The 18,412-nt window shown below is 33.2% G+C and overlaps 1 protein-coding gene across 1 annotated transcript in view; it reads right to left on the reverse strand.

The window, feature by feature from the left end:
- Positions 1 to 5,966: 5,966 nt before the first annotated feature.
- LOC111049673 (relaxin receptor 2) overlaps positions 5,967 to 18,412 on the reverse strand; it is a 52,434-nt gene continuing 39,988 nt past the window's right edge. The window contains exons 16-21 of the mRNA XM_039433355.1: positions 17,094 to 17,239; positions 15,237 to 15,381; positions 13,474 to 13,603; positions 11,354 to 11,544; positions 6,866 to 7,015; positions 5,967 to 6,269 (exon numbers count right to left, since the gene is read on the reverse strand). Of these exons, the coding sequence (XP_039289289.1) occupies positions 6,196 to 6,269; positions 6,866 to 7,015; positions 11,354 to 11,544; positions 13,474 to 13,603; positions 15,237 to 15,381; positions 17,094 to 17,239 (836 nt within the window). The 3' untranslated portion in view covers positions 5,967 to 6,195. The remainder of the gene's footprint in view (positions 6,270 to 6,865; positions 7,016 to 11,353; positions 11,545 to 13,473; positions 13,604 to 15,236; positions 15,382 to 17,093; positions 17,240 to 18,412) is intronic.

Below are 18,412 nucleotides of genomic sequence, written 5' to 3' on the forward strand. Positions count from 1 at the left end.
TTTGTAACATTAGGATTTGGTAGTTAGGGGAATTCACTGAAATATTTAAATTCGCATTTGCATTCATGTTAAATGTAACTGAATGGGTACATTCACATCCACTGTGCTAGGAACTTACCATGAAAATACTTTCTATAGCCATGCAAATTACTTAGAAGAATACAAAAAGATTACAATTTGTCTGCTACAAAAGATATTAAATAAAGAATATAATAAAATTGGTTCATATGAGTTTTCACACATATTCGGTCTGCCAATGTATGTAAGTTTTCACACATGCCAATGTATGAAATCTCCCCTTAAGATTCAATGGTACGTATTTTTCTTCTGCACAGCATAGCCATAGTTAAAAGATACCGGCATCTTATGCTTCGCTAAAGATAGCATCTACCTTTTCTCTATGGCATAACTGAAATTCATTGGAAATCAACGCATTACGTTACCCTACATGTCGTTAGATGTTGATTAGGATATATTGTGATTTACTATATCCAATATAAAAAATAAAGAAAATACTGTACATGGAAATGAATCAAACGAATGTCTTGTAGAAATCATGTTATTTACTTTTGAGAATCTCTTGATACACATAATTTTATCCATTAATAAGTACAAATGAAAAGTACAGAAGTATTATAATAAGTACTACAGAATGTCTGATAAGTCACTCCCTATTTTTATACAGCGATCATTTCTTCATTTATGAACCAATTTTGTTAGAACTACATTTGTTAGATAGAGCACTCCTTGAGGTTGTGTTTAACACCAATTTTCATTTGTTTCAGTTTAAAAATGCTCCCTTTCTTGACTGTAGAAAAAATAGCCAATATAGCTGCTCGTTATGAGTTCTGGGGATCTGTGGTGCGAGTACAAAGGTGGTGGAGGGCTGAACGAGGGATCCATGCAACACTGGATGCAAAAACACTGAGATCTTTCTAAAGAATCTTTGCAACAGAGTAATGTGACAGACTACTTTCACGAGATCCTTGACGCACTGATTTCTTAGGGCTCCTCATCAACATGTCACGAACTCTGGCAACATTCTCTGCTGTCCTTGACGTTGATGGTCTTCCTGATCGTCTTGCATCTGCTACACTCCCTGATTTTAGTAATTTGAAATGGAAATTTCTAACAGTTTTTGCATCCAGTTTTGCATGGATCCCTCGTTCAGCCCTCCACCACCTTTGTACTCGCACCACAGATCCCCAGAGCTCATAACGAGCTGCTATTTTGGCTCGTTCTTCCCCAGTCAAGAGAGGGGGCATTGTTAAACTGGAACAAATGAAAATTTGATACACAACCTCAAGGAGTGCTCTATCTAACAAATGTATTTCTAACAAAATTGGTTTACAAATAAAGAAATTATAGCTATATAAAAATAGGGAGTGACTTATCAGACAGCCTGTATTTGATGATTTGCAAAAACAAAAGTCAGCTATTTTCCCAAATTTCAAACATAGATTACTGGTAAGATTTGTGTAATTTATGAGACTTTATTATTTATCAGGGATTAAACCAATATTCAATGTAACCCAAATAATGAGGTACCCTAATCACCTTATTATTCCTGTGAGATTCATGCATTAACTGGATTATGGATTTTTAATTTTATTGAAGATTGAATGTTTTCAAATAGTGTGAGATTGTTTTATCAATTAAAAAATATAATTATTTATTCATTACAATTTATTTTCAAAGTATTTTTACATCTGCACTTATGGTCTATAATAAGCTAGTTTTTAACTGAATAAGTTTATTTTCCTACAATAAATTCATATAATGTTTTGTAAGAAGACTGTAATAAAGACTGGTTTTCTCTTTTAATAATATCTATGTTTGTTATAAGTGTGTTGTTCTGTTCAAAATATCATTTGTAACTTTTTAATTTTCAAATTGAGTTGATTTGTAAAAATTTGTCTTAAAGTTTTGACTATACCATAATTTGAATTTGTATTTCTCAAATTCTTATGTGTTGCTTTAGACTTGAATTTTATTAAAATTCGTTCCTTAATTCATACATTCAATAATACCTTCTTTTGTTAAATTTTTTCCATTTTCAGCACAAATTCTTTGATGCTCATTATTATCATTGTAATTTTTGTACGCTTTGTATTTTCTTACATTAAAAAACCATTACATGTGATGAGTTCTTTTAAACGCAAACTTTAAAAAAACAGAATGATAAGTTTTTACTGTATTAATGTATTCCTATAAAGTTATCATAATTTATTCACATAATATACAAAACTCAGAGTATTATAAAGTATATTGGATCATGAAAGTTGAGAAGAACAAAATTAAATAAGGCAATTAAAAAAATGTAGTAATAGAATTTATTGATTTATTAAATTAATTGCTTGCACTTTTATACCTTGCTCATATATACTGTAACAAATTATACTATTTAAACCACTGAATGGAAAAATTTCGAGAGATATTGTATAGTTACCAATATATTTAGATGATATTGTGTGGAACAATTTTAGTGGGGTAATATGCATGCTGAAATATTTGATTAGGATCCAAACGGTCTTTCCAATTATATGTTGATTGTCTTTCCTATGTGAATAAATAGACTTGTTTTAAGATTGTGTTTATTCATTTTTTATTTTACCCTATTCAAAACAATTGATACTTTCAGTATGTACTATTACTTGGAAGCCTTCTTCAACTGAGGATGAAGCCTCAGCAGAAAAGTTGTAGCTTTTGCGTGGGTAATGGATGAATTGATATATATTTTTTCTAATAATGCAGTACAGTGGAAATAGTTGATTCCAAGTAATCATTTCCACCCGGTTCCGGTTTTACAAGGTGTCAAACTATCTATATAATAAATAACTGAAATACATAAAAGTGGCAATATTGTAAACTAGTTTCACTATGTGAATCATGTTCCACAAATTAATTAATTGGTCAATCTATTTATTATTTTAATTAATAACTTAATTAAGATGAGAAGACCAATAATTACTTTAGTTATATATATATATATATATATATATATATATATATATATAATATATATATATATATATATATATATATATATATATATATATATATATATATATATATATATATATAATATATATATATATAGAAGACACTTTAAAGTTTCTTCTATCTGCTCGGTTGAGAAAGGAAACTCAGTTCCCGAAAATTTCCCCCATTTCTAATGTAGGTTTTTAAGTGTTTTCAATCTATTTATATCGTGTCTCCTGTTTTAATTTATATATATATATAATGAGATATAACAATGATATATATATATATATATATATATATAACCAAAGTAATTATTGGTCTATTGGTTTCATATATCTCTGTCAGTTCCCTCCTATTTCTTGCTAGTAAATGTCCTTTTATTTGCACTTAAACATTGGTCGTGTACGATTTTATCTGAGGATCATAGATCTGTGCGTTGGTACCCAGATATGATGAGGATAAGAGATACTCATACAGTTTTGAAAAATAACAGTCAATATTGAAATCCCTGGGCCATTTTTCACAAACATGTTTCATCAATTATTATATTACTGTACTATTATTAGTTTATTTTGTTCTTGCCTTAGACCAGTTATAGAATAGACACGGCCCATTGTATATTCTTACTGAAAGTCGATGAAGCCAACATCTACTGCCATATCGCCCAATCGTGACGTCAGCATCGGATAGAAAACTTCTGTAGAGTTTGTTTACATTGTTTTCTATTTCAGCGGGAGTTTACCATTTTCATAAATAATAATTTACTTCCATTTGAAATAGACACAATCTGCTATGGAAAACAATGTAAACAAACTCTGCAGAAAAGTTTCCTATCCGATGCTGACGTCACGATAGGGCGATATGGCAGTAGATGTTGGCTTCAGAGGCTAGACTTCCCAGCGTGTCTATTCTATAACTGGTCTAAGGTTCTTGCTACTTGACTTTCCTATAGGTGCGTACAGATTTACACGCCGCGAACACAAGCAATTCACTTTTAATCAGCTGATGCCAAGCTTTTTACTTTCCTTGCCCTATTACCATAGGTAAGGAAAGTATTGCTTTCCAAAAAAATTTAAGGTACCCTAACTTAATGTTTTCTATACGTTTCAAGGTTCCCTGAGTCCAAAAACATGATTTTTGGGTATTGGTCTGTATGTGTGTGTGTATGAGTGTATGTGCGTCTGTGTACACGATATCTCATCTCCCATTTAACGGAATGACTTGAAATTTGGAACTTAAGGTCCTTACACTATATCCGACACGAACAATTTCGATCGAATGCGATTCAAGATGGCGGCTAAAATGGCAAAAACGTTGTCAAAAACAGGGTTTTTCACGATTTTCTCTAAAATGGCTCCAACGATTCTGATCAAATCCATACCCAAAATAGTCATCGATAAGCTCTATCAACTGCCACAAGTCCCATATCTGTAAAAATTTCGGGAGCTCCGCCCCATCAATGCAAAGTTCGATTTTAGATTCCCAATTATTAGGCTTCAGATAAAATTTAAACAAAAAAATCAAGTGGAGTAGATTGAGCATGAAAATCTCTACAATTAATGTTCAGTAACATTTTCACCTAAAATTGAAAATAAGCTTTAAATTCGACAAAATGTTATTATTCAATAATTGCTAATTATTGTTGATTCTGTTAAATCATTGAAGTTGCTTTCCATGACGAAACACTATATAATAACTTTGTTGAAGTTCAGACACTGTGTTACTTGTAAATATTTGAAAAAACACTTACTTTTGTTGGAGTATTGAGGAATGCATTTCACTCCTGAAGAGGAGCTTCATCAGCCTGACACCAGGGGCGCTTGCTCTAATGGGTTGGACTGTGTGGCCAAGATGTGGGAAAATATTACATTTGATTTGAAGTTAAGTTGATCATTTAATAGGTTGGATTTGTCATAGTGGAGATGTTTAAAATTTTGTATTGTTCTAGTGTGTTGAGTCTCTGGCTTTTTTGAATAATGTGTAGGATTTCGATATCTGTTTGTATGTTTTTGTGATTGTGTGCTGTGGCTATTAAATGTTCTGCATATATGTAGATTCTGAATTTGAATTTACTGCTTTACTCTTTATTTACAAATTTACTCTTTACCAACCCATAAGAGCAAGCGCCCCTGGTGTCAGGCTGATGCAGCTCCTCTTCAGGAGTGAAATGCATTCCTCAATACTCCAACAAAAGTAAGTGTTTTTACTTTCCTTGCCCTATTACCATAGGTAAGGAAAGTATTGCTTTCCAAAAAAATTTAAGGTACCCTAATTTCATGTTTTCTATACGTTTCATTACTTTCCTTGTCCTATTACCATAGGTAAGGGAAGTATTGCTTCCCAAAAAAATTTAAGGTACCTTAACTTAATGTTTTAGTCCCATATCTGTAAAAATTTCGGGAATTCGCCCCATCAATGCAAAGTTCGATTTTAGATTCCCAATTATCAGGCTTCAGATACAATTTAAACAAAAAAATTCGAGTGAAAAAGATTGAGCATAAAAATCTCTACAATTAATGTTCAGTAACATTTTCCCCTAAAATTGAAAATAAGCTCGAAATTCGAGAAAATAAGATTAGTCAATTGCAAACTGTTGGCAACTGTTGATTCTATTAAATCATTCACTATGAAGAGATAGCAGATCTCGTGTATATCTAGCGTTATTTTCCTGTCACCAGCTGGCTCAGATCTTAGAAAAGTAGACTTGAGATGCGCGGGAACACTAGCGTCAGTTGATAAATTTTCATAACGGCAGGGAAAGTTGTGTGAGTGCGCCACACCAGATTTTTTTCAAATAAGTAACACAGTTTCAGAACTACAACAGAGTTATTAAATCATTCACTATGAAGAGATAGCAGACCTCTTGTGTGTCTCCAGCGTTATTGCCCTGTCACCAGCTGGCTCAAATCTTTGAATAGTAGACTTGAGATGCGCGGGAACACTAGCGTCATATGTGATCAATTTTCATAGCGGCAAGGAAAGTTGTGTGAGTGCGCCACACCAGATTTTTATATCTCTATCTTACCGTTTCTGTACAAATACAGATATAATCAGCTGATGAAAAGTGTATTGCTGGTGTTCGCGGCACGTAAATCTGTACGCACTTTTTTGTACCTACTTTTTTTCCTTATAGATCAGGTAAGAGACTAGAGAAGAATGTAGTTACAATCTTAGCTCCATCGTTCTCTAATATTCTTATTCACTCCACATCTAGGGCCAGTGTACTCTATCAAGAGGATGGCTTGGCTCAAGTCTTGTATTTGATGGTCCGGAAATATCTGTCTCTGAAAAAAAATTATGAAATATAATTTCAAAGCATGATCAATTAAATGTATATTTCAGCAGTACACCAAACTGGTTCAACTGTAACGATTTTCTTCTGCAGCTAACATCAGGCAGGCAGGTGAAAGATTTCATAATCAGCACTTCTACAGGCAAAAGCATCATCATTATGATTTCATATTTTCAAGACAATTGACATTTTATCAATATGTTTTGCGGGACATAAGTAACAAGTTATAAAATTGAGCATCCATATAATAAAACAGAAGATCATGTTTATGAACTCAACACGAAATAATAATTATTAAACGAAAATCCAAATTAAATGCTGTGATTCACCCCGAAGACTTCTGCTACTGCAAATATTGTCAGCCCGGGAACAAACAAATAATTTTTCTACAGTAGCGCTCATCGAATTTCCATCTAGCTGTTTACCCTGTTGTCAATATTTGCAGTATAAGAAGTCTTCGGGGTGATTTACAGCATTTAATTTGGATTTTCGTTCAATAATAATTATTCATTAATTAGCATTTGAAGAAATTCAACTTCCGATTTATTTCCATCTGTAAATAAATAAATATTAAAGGTTAATAATTACCGACTAGAGCCTGGTTGTGTTGCCTCAAATGGACTCTGAAGAGTTGGAGGAAAAAATCGCGATACTGTTGAGTGGTGAAAGTGTAGAGAATCGGATTAACAGCTGAGTTGACTGGCAGAATGAACACCACAACCCAGCCATACAAATCAGCTGAAAAATATATCCTCAATAATAATATTCAATTATTGACTTCAAATTATTGATTGTGAGTAATCTGGAGATGTATTCATAGTCCAGTCAATATAGACATAAAAAAGGGGGTGTTCTTGCAATTTATATTGTAGTTCTGATTTTTTAATATTTAAAAACTTCTGAATGATTTCATTTTATTCATTATTTTATGATCTGAAAAAGTCGAGAGCAAATTTTTCTGTCCATTTACGAGATTTGGCAGAAATAGCTGAAAACTGGAAAATGAGCCGAAAATACGAGGTTTTTGGGCCACTCTGTATCTAGCAAAAGGAAATTTTGCATGAAGAAATTGGCTCTGAACTTCTCTTATGTACCCAAATAATATATTAAAAAATCAGAACTACAATAGAAATTGCATGCACCAATGTATATAGTGACTGGACTATCAATCAAAGTAAGTATAGTGAGGGTCCACGTTATTGCTTGATTAGCAATGGTATTGCTATCCCTGTCTTTCATCCAACAAAGCGGATAGCGCTATCTCTTTCACGCTTTGCTGTTTTAAGAATGTAGAATTAATAATTAATTAACAAAATATTTCACCTCAAAAATTAAAATTCATTATGAAAGTATTGAAAAATATAATTTCCTGCTTAATAAAATATGATTGTTTATTTTAAACGAGAATTAACTGTTATTGTTACATCAATAAACCTGTATCAGCTAGCGTCTATAGAAGGCATTGACAAGACAGAGGATCGGCAACGTTTTTCTACTATCTTTCTCCATTGCTATAACGTGGACCTCACTATATAATGCTGGCAGATATTTCATCGATTCATCCTTTTAATCGATGTGCTTTGGAGCTTCATTGTTATTTCTACATTTTTTCAAATATCTAAATAACCATTGAAGATGTGACCTTGAGGCCGGTTGCATTTGATTCCAAATAAAATTTTACATAAGATCCAGGCTTTTAAAACATATTTTCTTAATTTTATTTTATTAAAACTAGTCACTTGGACTAATCATTAATTTCAATTTAACATTTCTTAAAAAGTAAGAAAAACACCAAAGTCTTCCACTGAATCCTTCAGCTCTGATCTACAATAACAGGTGTAATTGTTCTACAATTACCTGTATTACACTATGTGCCGGTTGCACGTACGTCGGTTAAATTTTAATCGTAATTAATTCCACGAGCACTAATCAGAGAAGCCGTCTTTTCAAAAACGCCTTCTCTGATTGGTGCTCGTGGGATTAATCATGGTTAAATTTTAACCGACTTTTGTGCAACCAGGCCTATATAAAAAAGATTAATAAGATTCTAGAACATATACAGGCTGTCTGATAAGTCACTCGCTATCTTTATAAACCTTTAATTTTTTTTATTTAAGAACCAATTTTGTTAGAACTACATTTGTTAGATAGAGCACTCCTTGAGGTTGTGTTTAACACCAATATTTTCATTTGTTTCATTTAAAAAATGCCCCCTCTCTTGACTGGGTGAGCCACAATAGCAGCTCGTTATGAGTTCTGGGGATCTGTGGTGCGAGTACAAAGGTGGTGGAGGGCTGAACGAGGGATCCATGCAAAACTGGATGCAAAAACTGTTGAAAATTTCCATTTCAAATTACTAACAACAGGGAGTGTCGCAGATGCAAGAAGATCAGGAAGACCATCAACGTCAAGGACTGCAGAGAATGTTGACAGAGTTGGTGAAATGTTCATGAGGAGCACTAAGAAATCACTGCGTCAAGGATCTCGTGGAAGTGGTCTTCCACGTTACTCTGTTGTAACCTTAGACCAGTTATTGAATAGACACGCTGGGAAGTCTAGCCTCTGAAGTCAACATCTACTGCCATATCTCCAAATCGTGACGTCATCATCGGATAGAAAACTTTCAGATTGTGTCTATTTCAGAAGAATGTAAATTATTATTCATTAGAATGGTAAACTCCAGCTGCGCTACCGCTGAAATAGACACAATCTGCTATGGAAAGCAATGTAAAAAAACTCTACAGAAAAGTTTTCTATCTGATGCTGACGTCACGATTTGGAGATATGGCAGTAGATGTTGGCTTAGACAATAGGCCGTGTCTATTCTATAACTGGTCTAAGATTGTAACGAAGTATCTTAAGAAAGATCTCAGTGTTTTTGCATCCAGTGTTGCATGGATCCCTCGTTCAGCCCTCCACCACCTTTGTACTCGCACCTCAGATCCCCAGAACTCATAACGAGCTGCTATTGTGGCTCTTTCTTACCCAGTAAGAGTGGGGGCATTTTTTAACTGAAACAAATGAAAATTGATGTTAAACACAACCTCAAGGAGTGTTCAATCTAACAAATGTAGTTCCTGCTTAATAAAATATGATTGTTTATTTTAAACGAGAATTAACAGTTATTGTTACATCAATAAACCTGTATCAGCTAGCGTCTATAGAAGGCATTGACAAGACAGAGGATCGGCAACGTTTTTCTACTATCTTTCTCCATTGCTATAACGTGGACCTCACTATATAATGCTGGCAGATATTTCATCGATTCATCCTTTTAATCGATGTGCTTTGGAGCTTCATTGTTATTTCTACATTTTTTCAAATATCTAAATAACCATTGAAGATGTGACCTTGAGGCCGGTTGCATTTGATTCCAAATAAAATTTTACATAAGATCCAGCCTTTTAAAACATATTTTCTTAATTTTATTTTATTAAAACTAGTCACTTGGACTAATCATTAATTTCAATTTAACATTTCTTAAAAAGTAAGAAAAACACCAAAGTCTTCCACTGAATCCTTCAGCTCTGTTCTACAATAACTACAGGTGTAATTGTTCTACAATTACCTGTATTACACTATGTGCCGGTTGCACGTACGTCGGTTAAATTTTAATCGTAATTAATTCCACGAGCACTAATCAGAGAAGCCGTCTTTTCAAAAAGGCCTTCTCTGATTGGTGCTCGTGGGATTAATCATGGTTAAATTTTAACCGACTTTTGTGCAACCAGGCCTATATAAAAAAGATTAATAAGATTCTAGAACATATACAGGCTGTCTGATAAGTCACTCGCTATCTTTATACAGCTATAATTTCTTTATTTATGAACCAATTTTGTTAGAACTACATTTGTTAGATAGAGCACTCCTTGAGGTTGTGTTTAACACCAATTTTCATTTGTTTCAGTTAAAAAATGCCCCCTCTCTTGACTGGGTGAGCCACAATAGCAGCTCGTTATGAGTTCTGGGGATCTGTGGTGCGAGTACAAAGGTGGTGGAGGGCTGAACGAGGGATCCATGCAAAACTGGATGCAAAAACTGTTGAAAATTTCCATTTCAAATTACTAACAACAGGGAGTGTCGCAGATGCAAGAAGATCAGGAAGACCATCAACGTCAAGGACTGCAGAGAATGTTGACAGAGTTCGTGAAATGTTCATGAGGAGCCCTAAGAAATCACTGCGTCAAGGATCTCATGAAAGTGGTCTTTCACGTTACTCTGTTGTAACCTTAGACCAGTTATTGAATAGACACGCTGGGAAGTCTAGCCTCTGAAGTCAACATCTACTGCCATATCTCCAAATCGTGACGTCATCATTGGATAGAAAACTTTCAGATTGTGTCTATTTCAGAAGAATGTAAATTATTATTCATTAGAATGGTAAACTCCAGCTGCGCTCCCGCTGAAATAGACACAATCTGCTATGGAAAGCAATGTAAAAAACTCTACAGAAAAGTTTTCTATCTGATGCTGACGTCACGATTTGGAGATATGGCAGTAGATGTTGGCTTAGACAATAGGCCGTGTCTATTCTATAACTGGTCTAAGATTGTAACGAAGTATCTTAAGAAAGATCTCAGTGTTTTTGCATCCAGTGTTGCATGGATCCCTCGTTCAGCCCTCCACCACCTTTGTACTCGCACCTCAGATCCCCAGAATTCATAACGAGCTGCTATTGTGGCTCTTTCTTACCCAGTCAAGAGAGGGGGCATTTTTTAACTGAAACAAATGAAAATTGGTGTTAAACACAACTCAAGGAGTGTTCAATCTAACAAATGTAGTTCTAACAAAATTGGTTCATAAATAAAGAAATTATAGCTGTATAAAAATAGGGAGTGACTTATCAGACACTCTGTAGATAGATAGATGGATAAAGATGAATATAGGCCTATAAAAGATTATAAATGAAGGTATGATCGCTTCATTATAATGTGTTTCAATTGAGTCATACCTTTCATATATTGGAAATTGAACTGAACATTTGATGAATCAATAAATCATTGTTCAAGATAAATTTAGTACATTTTTTGAAAGGAATGCTGTCATTATAACGTGGACCTCACTATAGCAACCTACTTGGAATTCGTATGTTGAAGAAAACGAGAACTTTCAAAATGAATATAGGAAGCCAACAAGCGGCGTCGGCTACAACGAAGAAGAAGCATCTTATAGCCAAGTCGTATTCTTTGAGATTGACAGGAGTCGCTTGTCTTGTTCTCGAATAGCTCACAAAAAGTCTGCCGTAGAAACACGACATCAAAATCAACCTGCAACAAAATCACAATTCATACAAATTGAAACTTGAATTGGAATCTTTTCAGTTATAAAACGCTTATACATCCAGTTATACGTGTTAATGAGAAGTATATTCTGTTGTGAACTGTTATTTACAGACAGATTCACATTCACAGACTTCTAACATCCACCAAAAAGAACCCACAATTCTTCATCAATTTGAATCACCCGCAAGGAACACGCAGAAGGAACATGGACTTGGCAATTCCCAGGTTGACAACATCAGCCGCTCAGAGGTCAGCCACATATTTAAGACCAAAAAACTCCCAATAGCTATTAAAGAAACAGTTCCAATCAATTCATTCAAATCGAAAACAAAAAATTAGCTCCTAGATAATAGAATCAATCATGGAGAACAATTAGTTCTATGAAAAATTTCCATACTGTTTCATTCTTAATGTTAATGGTTTTTCCCCATAAGTATTATAAATGTTTTCTATTATAAATATGTATATATATAAATATGTAAATATATTATAATTATCTATTAAATATATGTTAAATTTATCTAACATTTCTACATCATGGGTTATCAATTTTTCTTTTTTTTAAATTTGTGTATATAAAAGTGGTTTTCATGAACTTTTAATGACTCGCAAGATGTATCTTCATTGGAATTTTTTACTTTGGCGCAAAATCTTAAACAATAGCAAAATTAGTGGCATACCGACACATATTCATAAATTGTGGGGGCCACATTTTCTTAGATCAGCAAATAAGCAACTCAAAAATTTCTAGTTTCATTCAAAATTTAGACTTTTTGAATAATTATTAAGTTACTGTTCTAGATTTTTTGATTTTAGACTCTAATAGTATCTATTTGATTCAAAATTTGCTCGTTTATCTGAGTATTGAAGAGCGTAAATTGTATTTTTAAAAGTGAAAGTGACATAACCAACATTTTGATTTGGACTGACATTTTGATTTTACATTTTGTTTTGGGCATGAGCCTGTTGTGCCTTTCCTCATGTCAAGTATTTTTACACAATGTGATAAATAAATAAAAATGAATTGTATTAATACTTGATAAATAATTGTAGCTTATATGCTTTTTGTAATCATGTCTATATTTTGAATAAACTCCTCTGGTCGTGTTGTACCCTCGACCACAGAAATTATTATTATTATTATTATTATTATTATTATTATTATTATTATTATCATTATTGAAAATTATTACATACGGTACTTTTCAAGATTTGATGGTTATCTGTTTCAACTCGATCATTTTATTCTTCGGAAAGACATTACAATAATATTTGTCCAGTCTATACAGACAGGTAAATGAATAAATTGTAATCTTCAATGCTCTAATAAATACAGAGTGATTATAAAATGAAACAACAACTTTGAAATCACATAAATATTTATTGAAATTACTTACACAGAATTGAGAAAGATGTCAATTTGTTACAAAACACTTCAAGTTTAAGGTGTGGGTGTTATTTTGGTTGGATGTGACAGCCGTTGGTAATGCGACATCAAGTAATCGATTTCTTGCCACACTCGTAGCAGCGTAACTTGTGCAACAGCAGCGATCCGAATGTGATCCGATTTCGGAGGTCATTAAGATTGTCTGGTAGAGGCGGAACATAAACCTTATCCTTAATGAAACCCCACATGCAGAAATGCATCGGTGTTAAATCCGGTGAGCGAGGTGGCCATGCAATTGGCCCTGCATGGTAAATCCAGCCAAGTTGAAAGCAATTGTCTAGAAAATCGCAAACTTCTCCGTGGAAATGAGGTGGTGCACCGTCATGCTGAACAAGTGCCCTTTTACTTTTACTTTATAATCACCCTGTATTGATGTAGGCCTATATATGAATATAATGCCAAAACAGAGAATAGAATACACTACCTTAAATTTTTAATCAAATTTTAGTTGATTCATTTGTACTCACCCAAACATATTAATTCCAAGGAAAATGAAAGCTGAATATTGCCAGCCTAGAAAGAACGGATCATCAATGTGTAGAGGAAAGCACAATCCATTAGTTCCGTAGAATCTCGATTTTCCTCTCCATAGTATCACTGAAATTATTCACGTCAAATTATTATGAATTTTAGAAAAAAGACTAGAATACAATCTAAATTTACAATACACTATCATATCTCCTGCATATAAATGCATGCTAAATTTTAATGGTGATGATTATACGCCAAGATAGCCAATCAGAGAAGGCTTTTTTGGAAAGAAGGCCTCTCTGATTGGTTCTCGTGACATTTAATCACGTTTAAAATTTAACAGACTTTTGAGCAACTAGGCCTCAGATTAGTAGCCTAATTTGAGCAGCTACTAAAGCATTTTCTCAAGAACTTTGTTCTAAAAACATAGAAAATTATGCGTACTAATGCATGAAGGCAGTTAAAAACAAAATACTCACATATTTAATAGTGTAAAATGTACCGTAATAATAATCTAAATATAAATGAATGTCTGTTTCTGTGTTTGTATCTTTGTTTGTTCCCTATAGACTCGAAAACTACTTGACAGAACGGCATGAAACTTTGGGAATATGTTGTGTGAATATTGGGGATGGTTTCAGACCAGAAATTTTAATAGGGGGGCAAATAATAATAATTTATCAATCCATTATACAGGCCTATGTTTTCGTACTTGCCGGCCAAGCGGCTAACGTAGAACGGGAAGATGACATATTGTGTCAAGATCATATTGTGATAATATGATTTAGCATCTAAAGTTACCAGCTGTATAATAAACACGTCACCCTGTGATAAATTGTGTACTGGTATTAAAACGGTAGTTTGAAGTTAAAGTTAGTGTAGTTGATTGGTACCAGCTGTAGATAATCGTTCTTTAGAAGACCTATACAAATAATTATCACTCTCCTATAATAAATTGAGAAACTGGAAAATGTTGGAAAAAATTATTCACCTCATGAAAGAGAGATGTTCATATTGCATTCATTAATATTATTACAGCAGAATGACAGAATATTTTTTTTAATTTAGCTTAGCTTATATTCATCCTGAAAGAATATGGCATTCTGTGTAATTCATCGTACATCGCATATTTCCTGGACCATCTATTGGCAATCAACAACTATTTTTAATTCAACACTTTACTGATAGATATTACTACCAATTGATTGAGAAGAATATGTTTTCTGAATAATAAATGCTGCATGACTAAGCAAATATAAAGTCCTTATTGAGATGTAAATGAAAATATTGATTGTCAGATAAATTACATGATTCACAAAGTAAAGTTAAGTGTGACTCGAGATACATTGACTTTGGCGGTACTAAGTTCGCCGGGCAAGCTAGTATTAATAATAATATCGAGTGGTCTGGCTCGCTCAGGTCTCGTGTCTGAGTTTTGAAATGGATACATATAATAATGCTTATAACATCTTAAGGTGCGTAAAGATTTACGCGCCGCGAACATTAGCAATTCACTTTTAATCAGCTGATGCCAAGCTTTTTATATCATTCTGTATCTTACCGTTCCTGTAAAAATACAGATATAGTCAGCTGATTAAAAGTGAATTGCTCATGTTCGCGGCGAGTAAATCTGTACGCACCTTTATATGCTTCTTAAAATAAATCAGCTGTCTTCTAGACAACCTGCAAAAATAAATTGTTATAACATATTTGTAGCTCGTTGTTTGCTTAATAAATCATTTAATTGGTGAGACATTACCTGGTATTATGGCAATAAAGATGCCGACAAACCATATGGCGGCAGTGGATACAATGGCTTTCTTAAGAGTGAGGCCTTCTCCAAAAGCATTCTCTATTTTCAGAAAACGTTCAATGCTCATGAACACAAGTATTAAGACCGACACCTGCAACCAAATTATAATATTATATGTTAAAGACTGAAAGTGATATAGTGAGGTCCACGTTATAATGGCAGTGAAGAAATATAAGAGAACAACGTTGCCGATCCACCGTCTTGTCAATGCCTTCTATAGACGCTAGCTGACACAGGTTTATTGATGTAATATTAACTGTTCATTCTCGTTTAAAATAATCAATTATATTTTATTGAGCAAGAATTTATTTTTCAATAATTTAATACTGAATTTTCATAATTGAAATATTTTGTTAATTGACTATTAATTCTGCATTTTTAAAAGACGATCTGGCAACAGAGCAAAGCAAGAAAGAGATAGCGCTATCCGCTTTGTTGAATGATAGACAAGGATAGCAATACCGCTGCTAATCAAACACTGCCATAACATGGACCTCATTATAGAAACAATTATAGCACTACAGTATTCTGACAAAAAATCTTTCTAATCAATGGTTTGCAGATTCCTTCTGATATGACGAATTTTCATAAGAAATCCCGTCTTCTTATATCTTTCTAATACACATGAGAAGTTTCCCATTTAAATGTTAGGGTTTATACCCTAACATTCAAATGGAATTTTTCAATATTATTGATGAAACAGCTCTTGAACAGTGTAGCCAACTCCCCTTTCTCCTCTTTTCTCTCTGATGGCCGACATATAAAACAGTTATTATTATTAAACGAAAATCCAAATTAAATGCTGTAATTCACCCGAAGACTTCTGCTACTGCAAATATTGACAACAGGGTAAACAGCTAGATGGAAATTCGATAAGCGCTACTATTTCCCGGGCTGATAAATAATTTTTGAATAGTAGCGCTCATCGAATTTCCATCTAGCTGTTTACCATGTTGTCAATATTTGCAGTAGCACAAGTCTTCGGGGTGATTTACAGCATTTAATTTGGATTTTTGTTTAATAATAATAATTAATTCATTAGCATTTGAGAAATTGCAATATCTCAGTAATTTCCATCTATATAAAACAGTACATAACAGTCGTGGGGCCCATTGATGGTTTGAATAATTATAAAGACTAGTTGGCACCTTCACTCGCCACCAGGCCCAACTCACACTAACACTACTCAAGTCGAGAAGAGACTGCGACTCTAGTCTCTTCTCGACGCAGCATGTGTTTTCGAATGGTGATACTCAGACCAGAGGACTCTAGTCTCCGCGACCTCACGACTTTGAGACTGAGTCGAGCGTCGACTCGACATGTTGGTCGAGGCTCGACTAGAGTTGCATTGTACCATGCATTTTTAATGAAAGTGAGGTTATGTTTTATGAAAGAGATGTTTTATCATTTTAGATAAGACAATAATAAGAATTATATAAGACAATATATTCATAATAATTATTATAAATTTTGTTACATGCGCAGAAGTGACGAATTGTATCTCATATTTTTAATAATGTGAGGTTAGAAATGGAGTAGCATGGAACTGAAGTAGTGATAATGAGCAAAAAAGTCGTAAGGTCGACAGACTGGAGTATCCTCGACTGGAGTCGTACGACTCGAGTTAAGCCTTACGAATTCAATTTTTCTCTATTGACAAAATCTACATCTGCTGAAGTCTTCAGGGTATCTAAAGTAATTCAGGTTGCTGCATATTGTTGTAAATAACTTCAGTTGATTATTTATCAATAACACTGTTGTAAGAATGTAGTAAACTTTGGAAAATATTTTCGATTTTATTACCTCAGATGAAGTCATTGCAAGAATTCCAATCATGGTACATCTCCATGACGTCATCCAGTTATGAGCTTCACTATTATACACCTCTCTATACATGTAGTCATGATAGGCTATTGCCAAAAGATACAGGCCGATTAAAAAGTCAGACACTGAAAAATAAATAGAATATAAATTGTAATAAATTTGACACATAATTACCTAAATATTGTCTTTTTTTTCTTTAGGGCTACTGTTGAATATGAATAAAAATAGAGATCCAAGTACCCTTTTTAAAATTGTTTTATTTGTAAATTTATAAATTATTGTTGTAGTTGTTTTATTTATAAATAAATAAATTATTTATTTTCCAATCATTTGATAATGGCATCATACAGCCGAAACATGTGACTAAAAAATATAAAAAAGGTATTATTTTTATTTACCTAAATATCTATACTAACAATTTATAAATGATACAGTATTATTTTCCAGGGCTATTTATTTAGTGATAAACGAATAGGTACCTTTGTTAAATAAAAAAGTAACTTTCTTGTAAGAAGGGTACCTACTACATTCTTTTAATCGTATCACTTTAAATTCATATTAATATGATTTTTATTTTATTCAATCTAATTTCCAAAGAAGGCCTATTTCCATTATAATCAGGGAATGGTAATTAGTTGAAATTGTTCAGATTTGAAAAACATTTTTGAAACAGGTGAATATTTCCTATTTTAGTGATAATAATGTGAAATTATTCTTTTATGTTTGGTTGTGAAGCATCTAAATTAAAAAATCTACTTTGTGAAAATAATTTAGAACTGAAAAATTTGTGAAGTGAACAGCTACATGAGAACCTATATCGGACTATGTGTAACCTTATCTAAATTTGGGAGAGGAATAGCACAAGGTTTCCTTATTTTCTCCCTATTTTTTATGATGTAGGCTACTTATTGAATGAATCAATAAAGAATGAATAAATAAATGAAGGTCAAAACTGTTGTTTGGGATCAATGAAATAGACTAAATAATCATATGTGTGGTTGGCAAGGCACAGGTGACTCTGAACTGAACTCTGTCTCTGTGAAGTCTGTGTAACATGCCTAAAGTAAAACGTTTGAGTTCAATGTATTGGTTTGACTTTAAAGTAAAAATAAAATCAGTAATAATGTTCAAATAATCGTAATACTTTATTTCTTCACCGATATAACCTTCAACAGGTTATGGGCCCAGGCTGGATCTTTCGTGTGCAAGTAAAAAAACTTTTTTAACCTAAATACTCTCGTGCAAGACAACAATGGAAGTTCGGAGATTCAACTCTAAAATAGTAATACCGGTGAAGT

Source organism: Nilaparvata lugens, chromosome 7, assembly GCF_014356525.2.
Source record: "Nilaparvata lugens isolate BPH chromosome 7, ASM1435652v1, whole genome shotgun sequence".
In the NCBI taxonomy this organism is placed as follows: domain Eukaryota; kingdom Metazoa; phylum Arthropoda; class Insecta; order Hemiptera; family Delphacidae; genus Nilaparvata; species Nilaparvata lugens.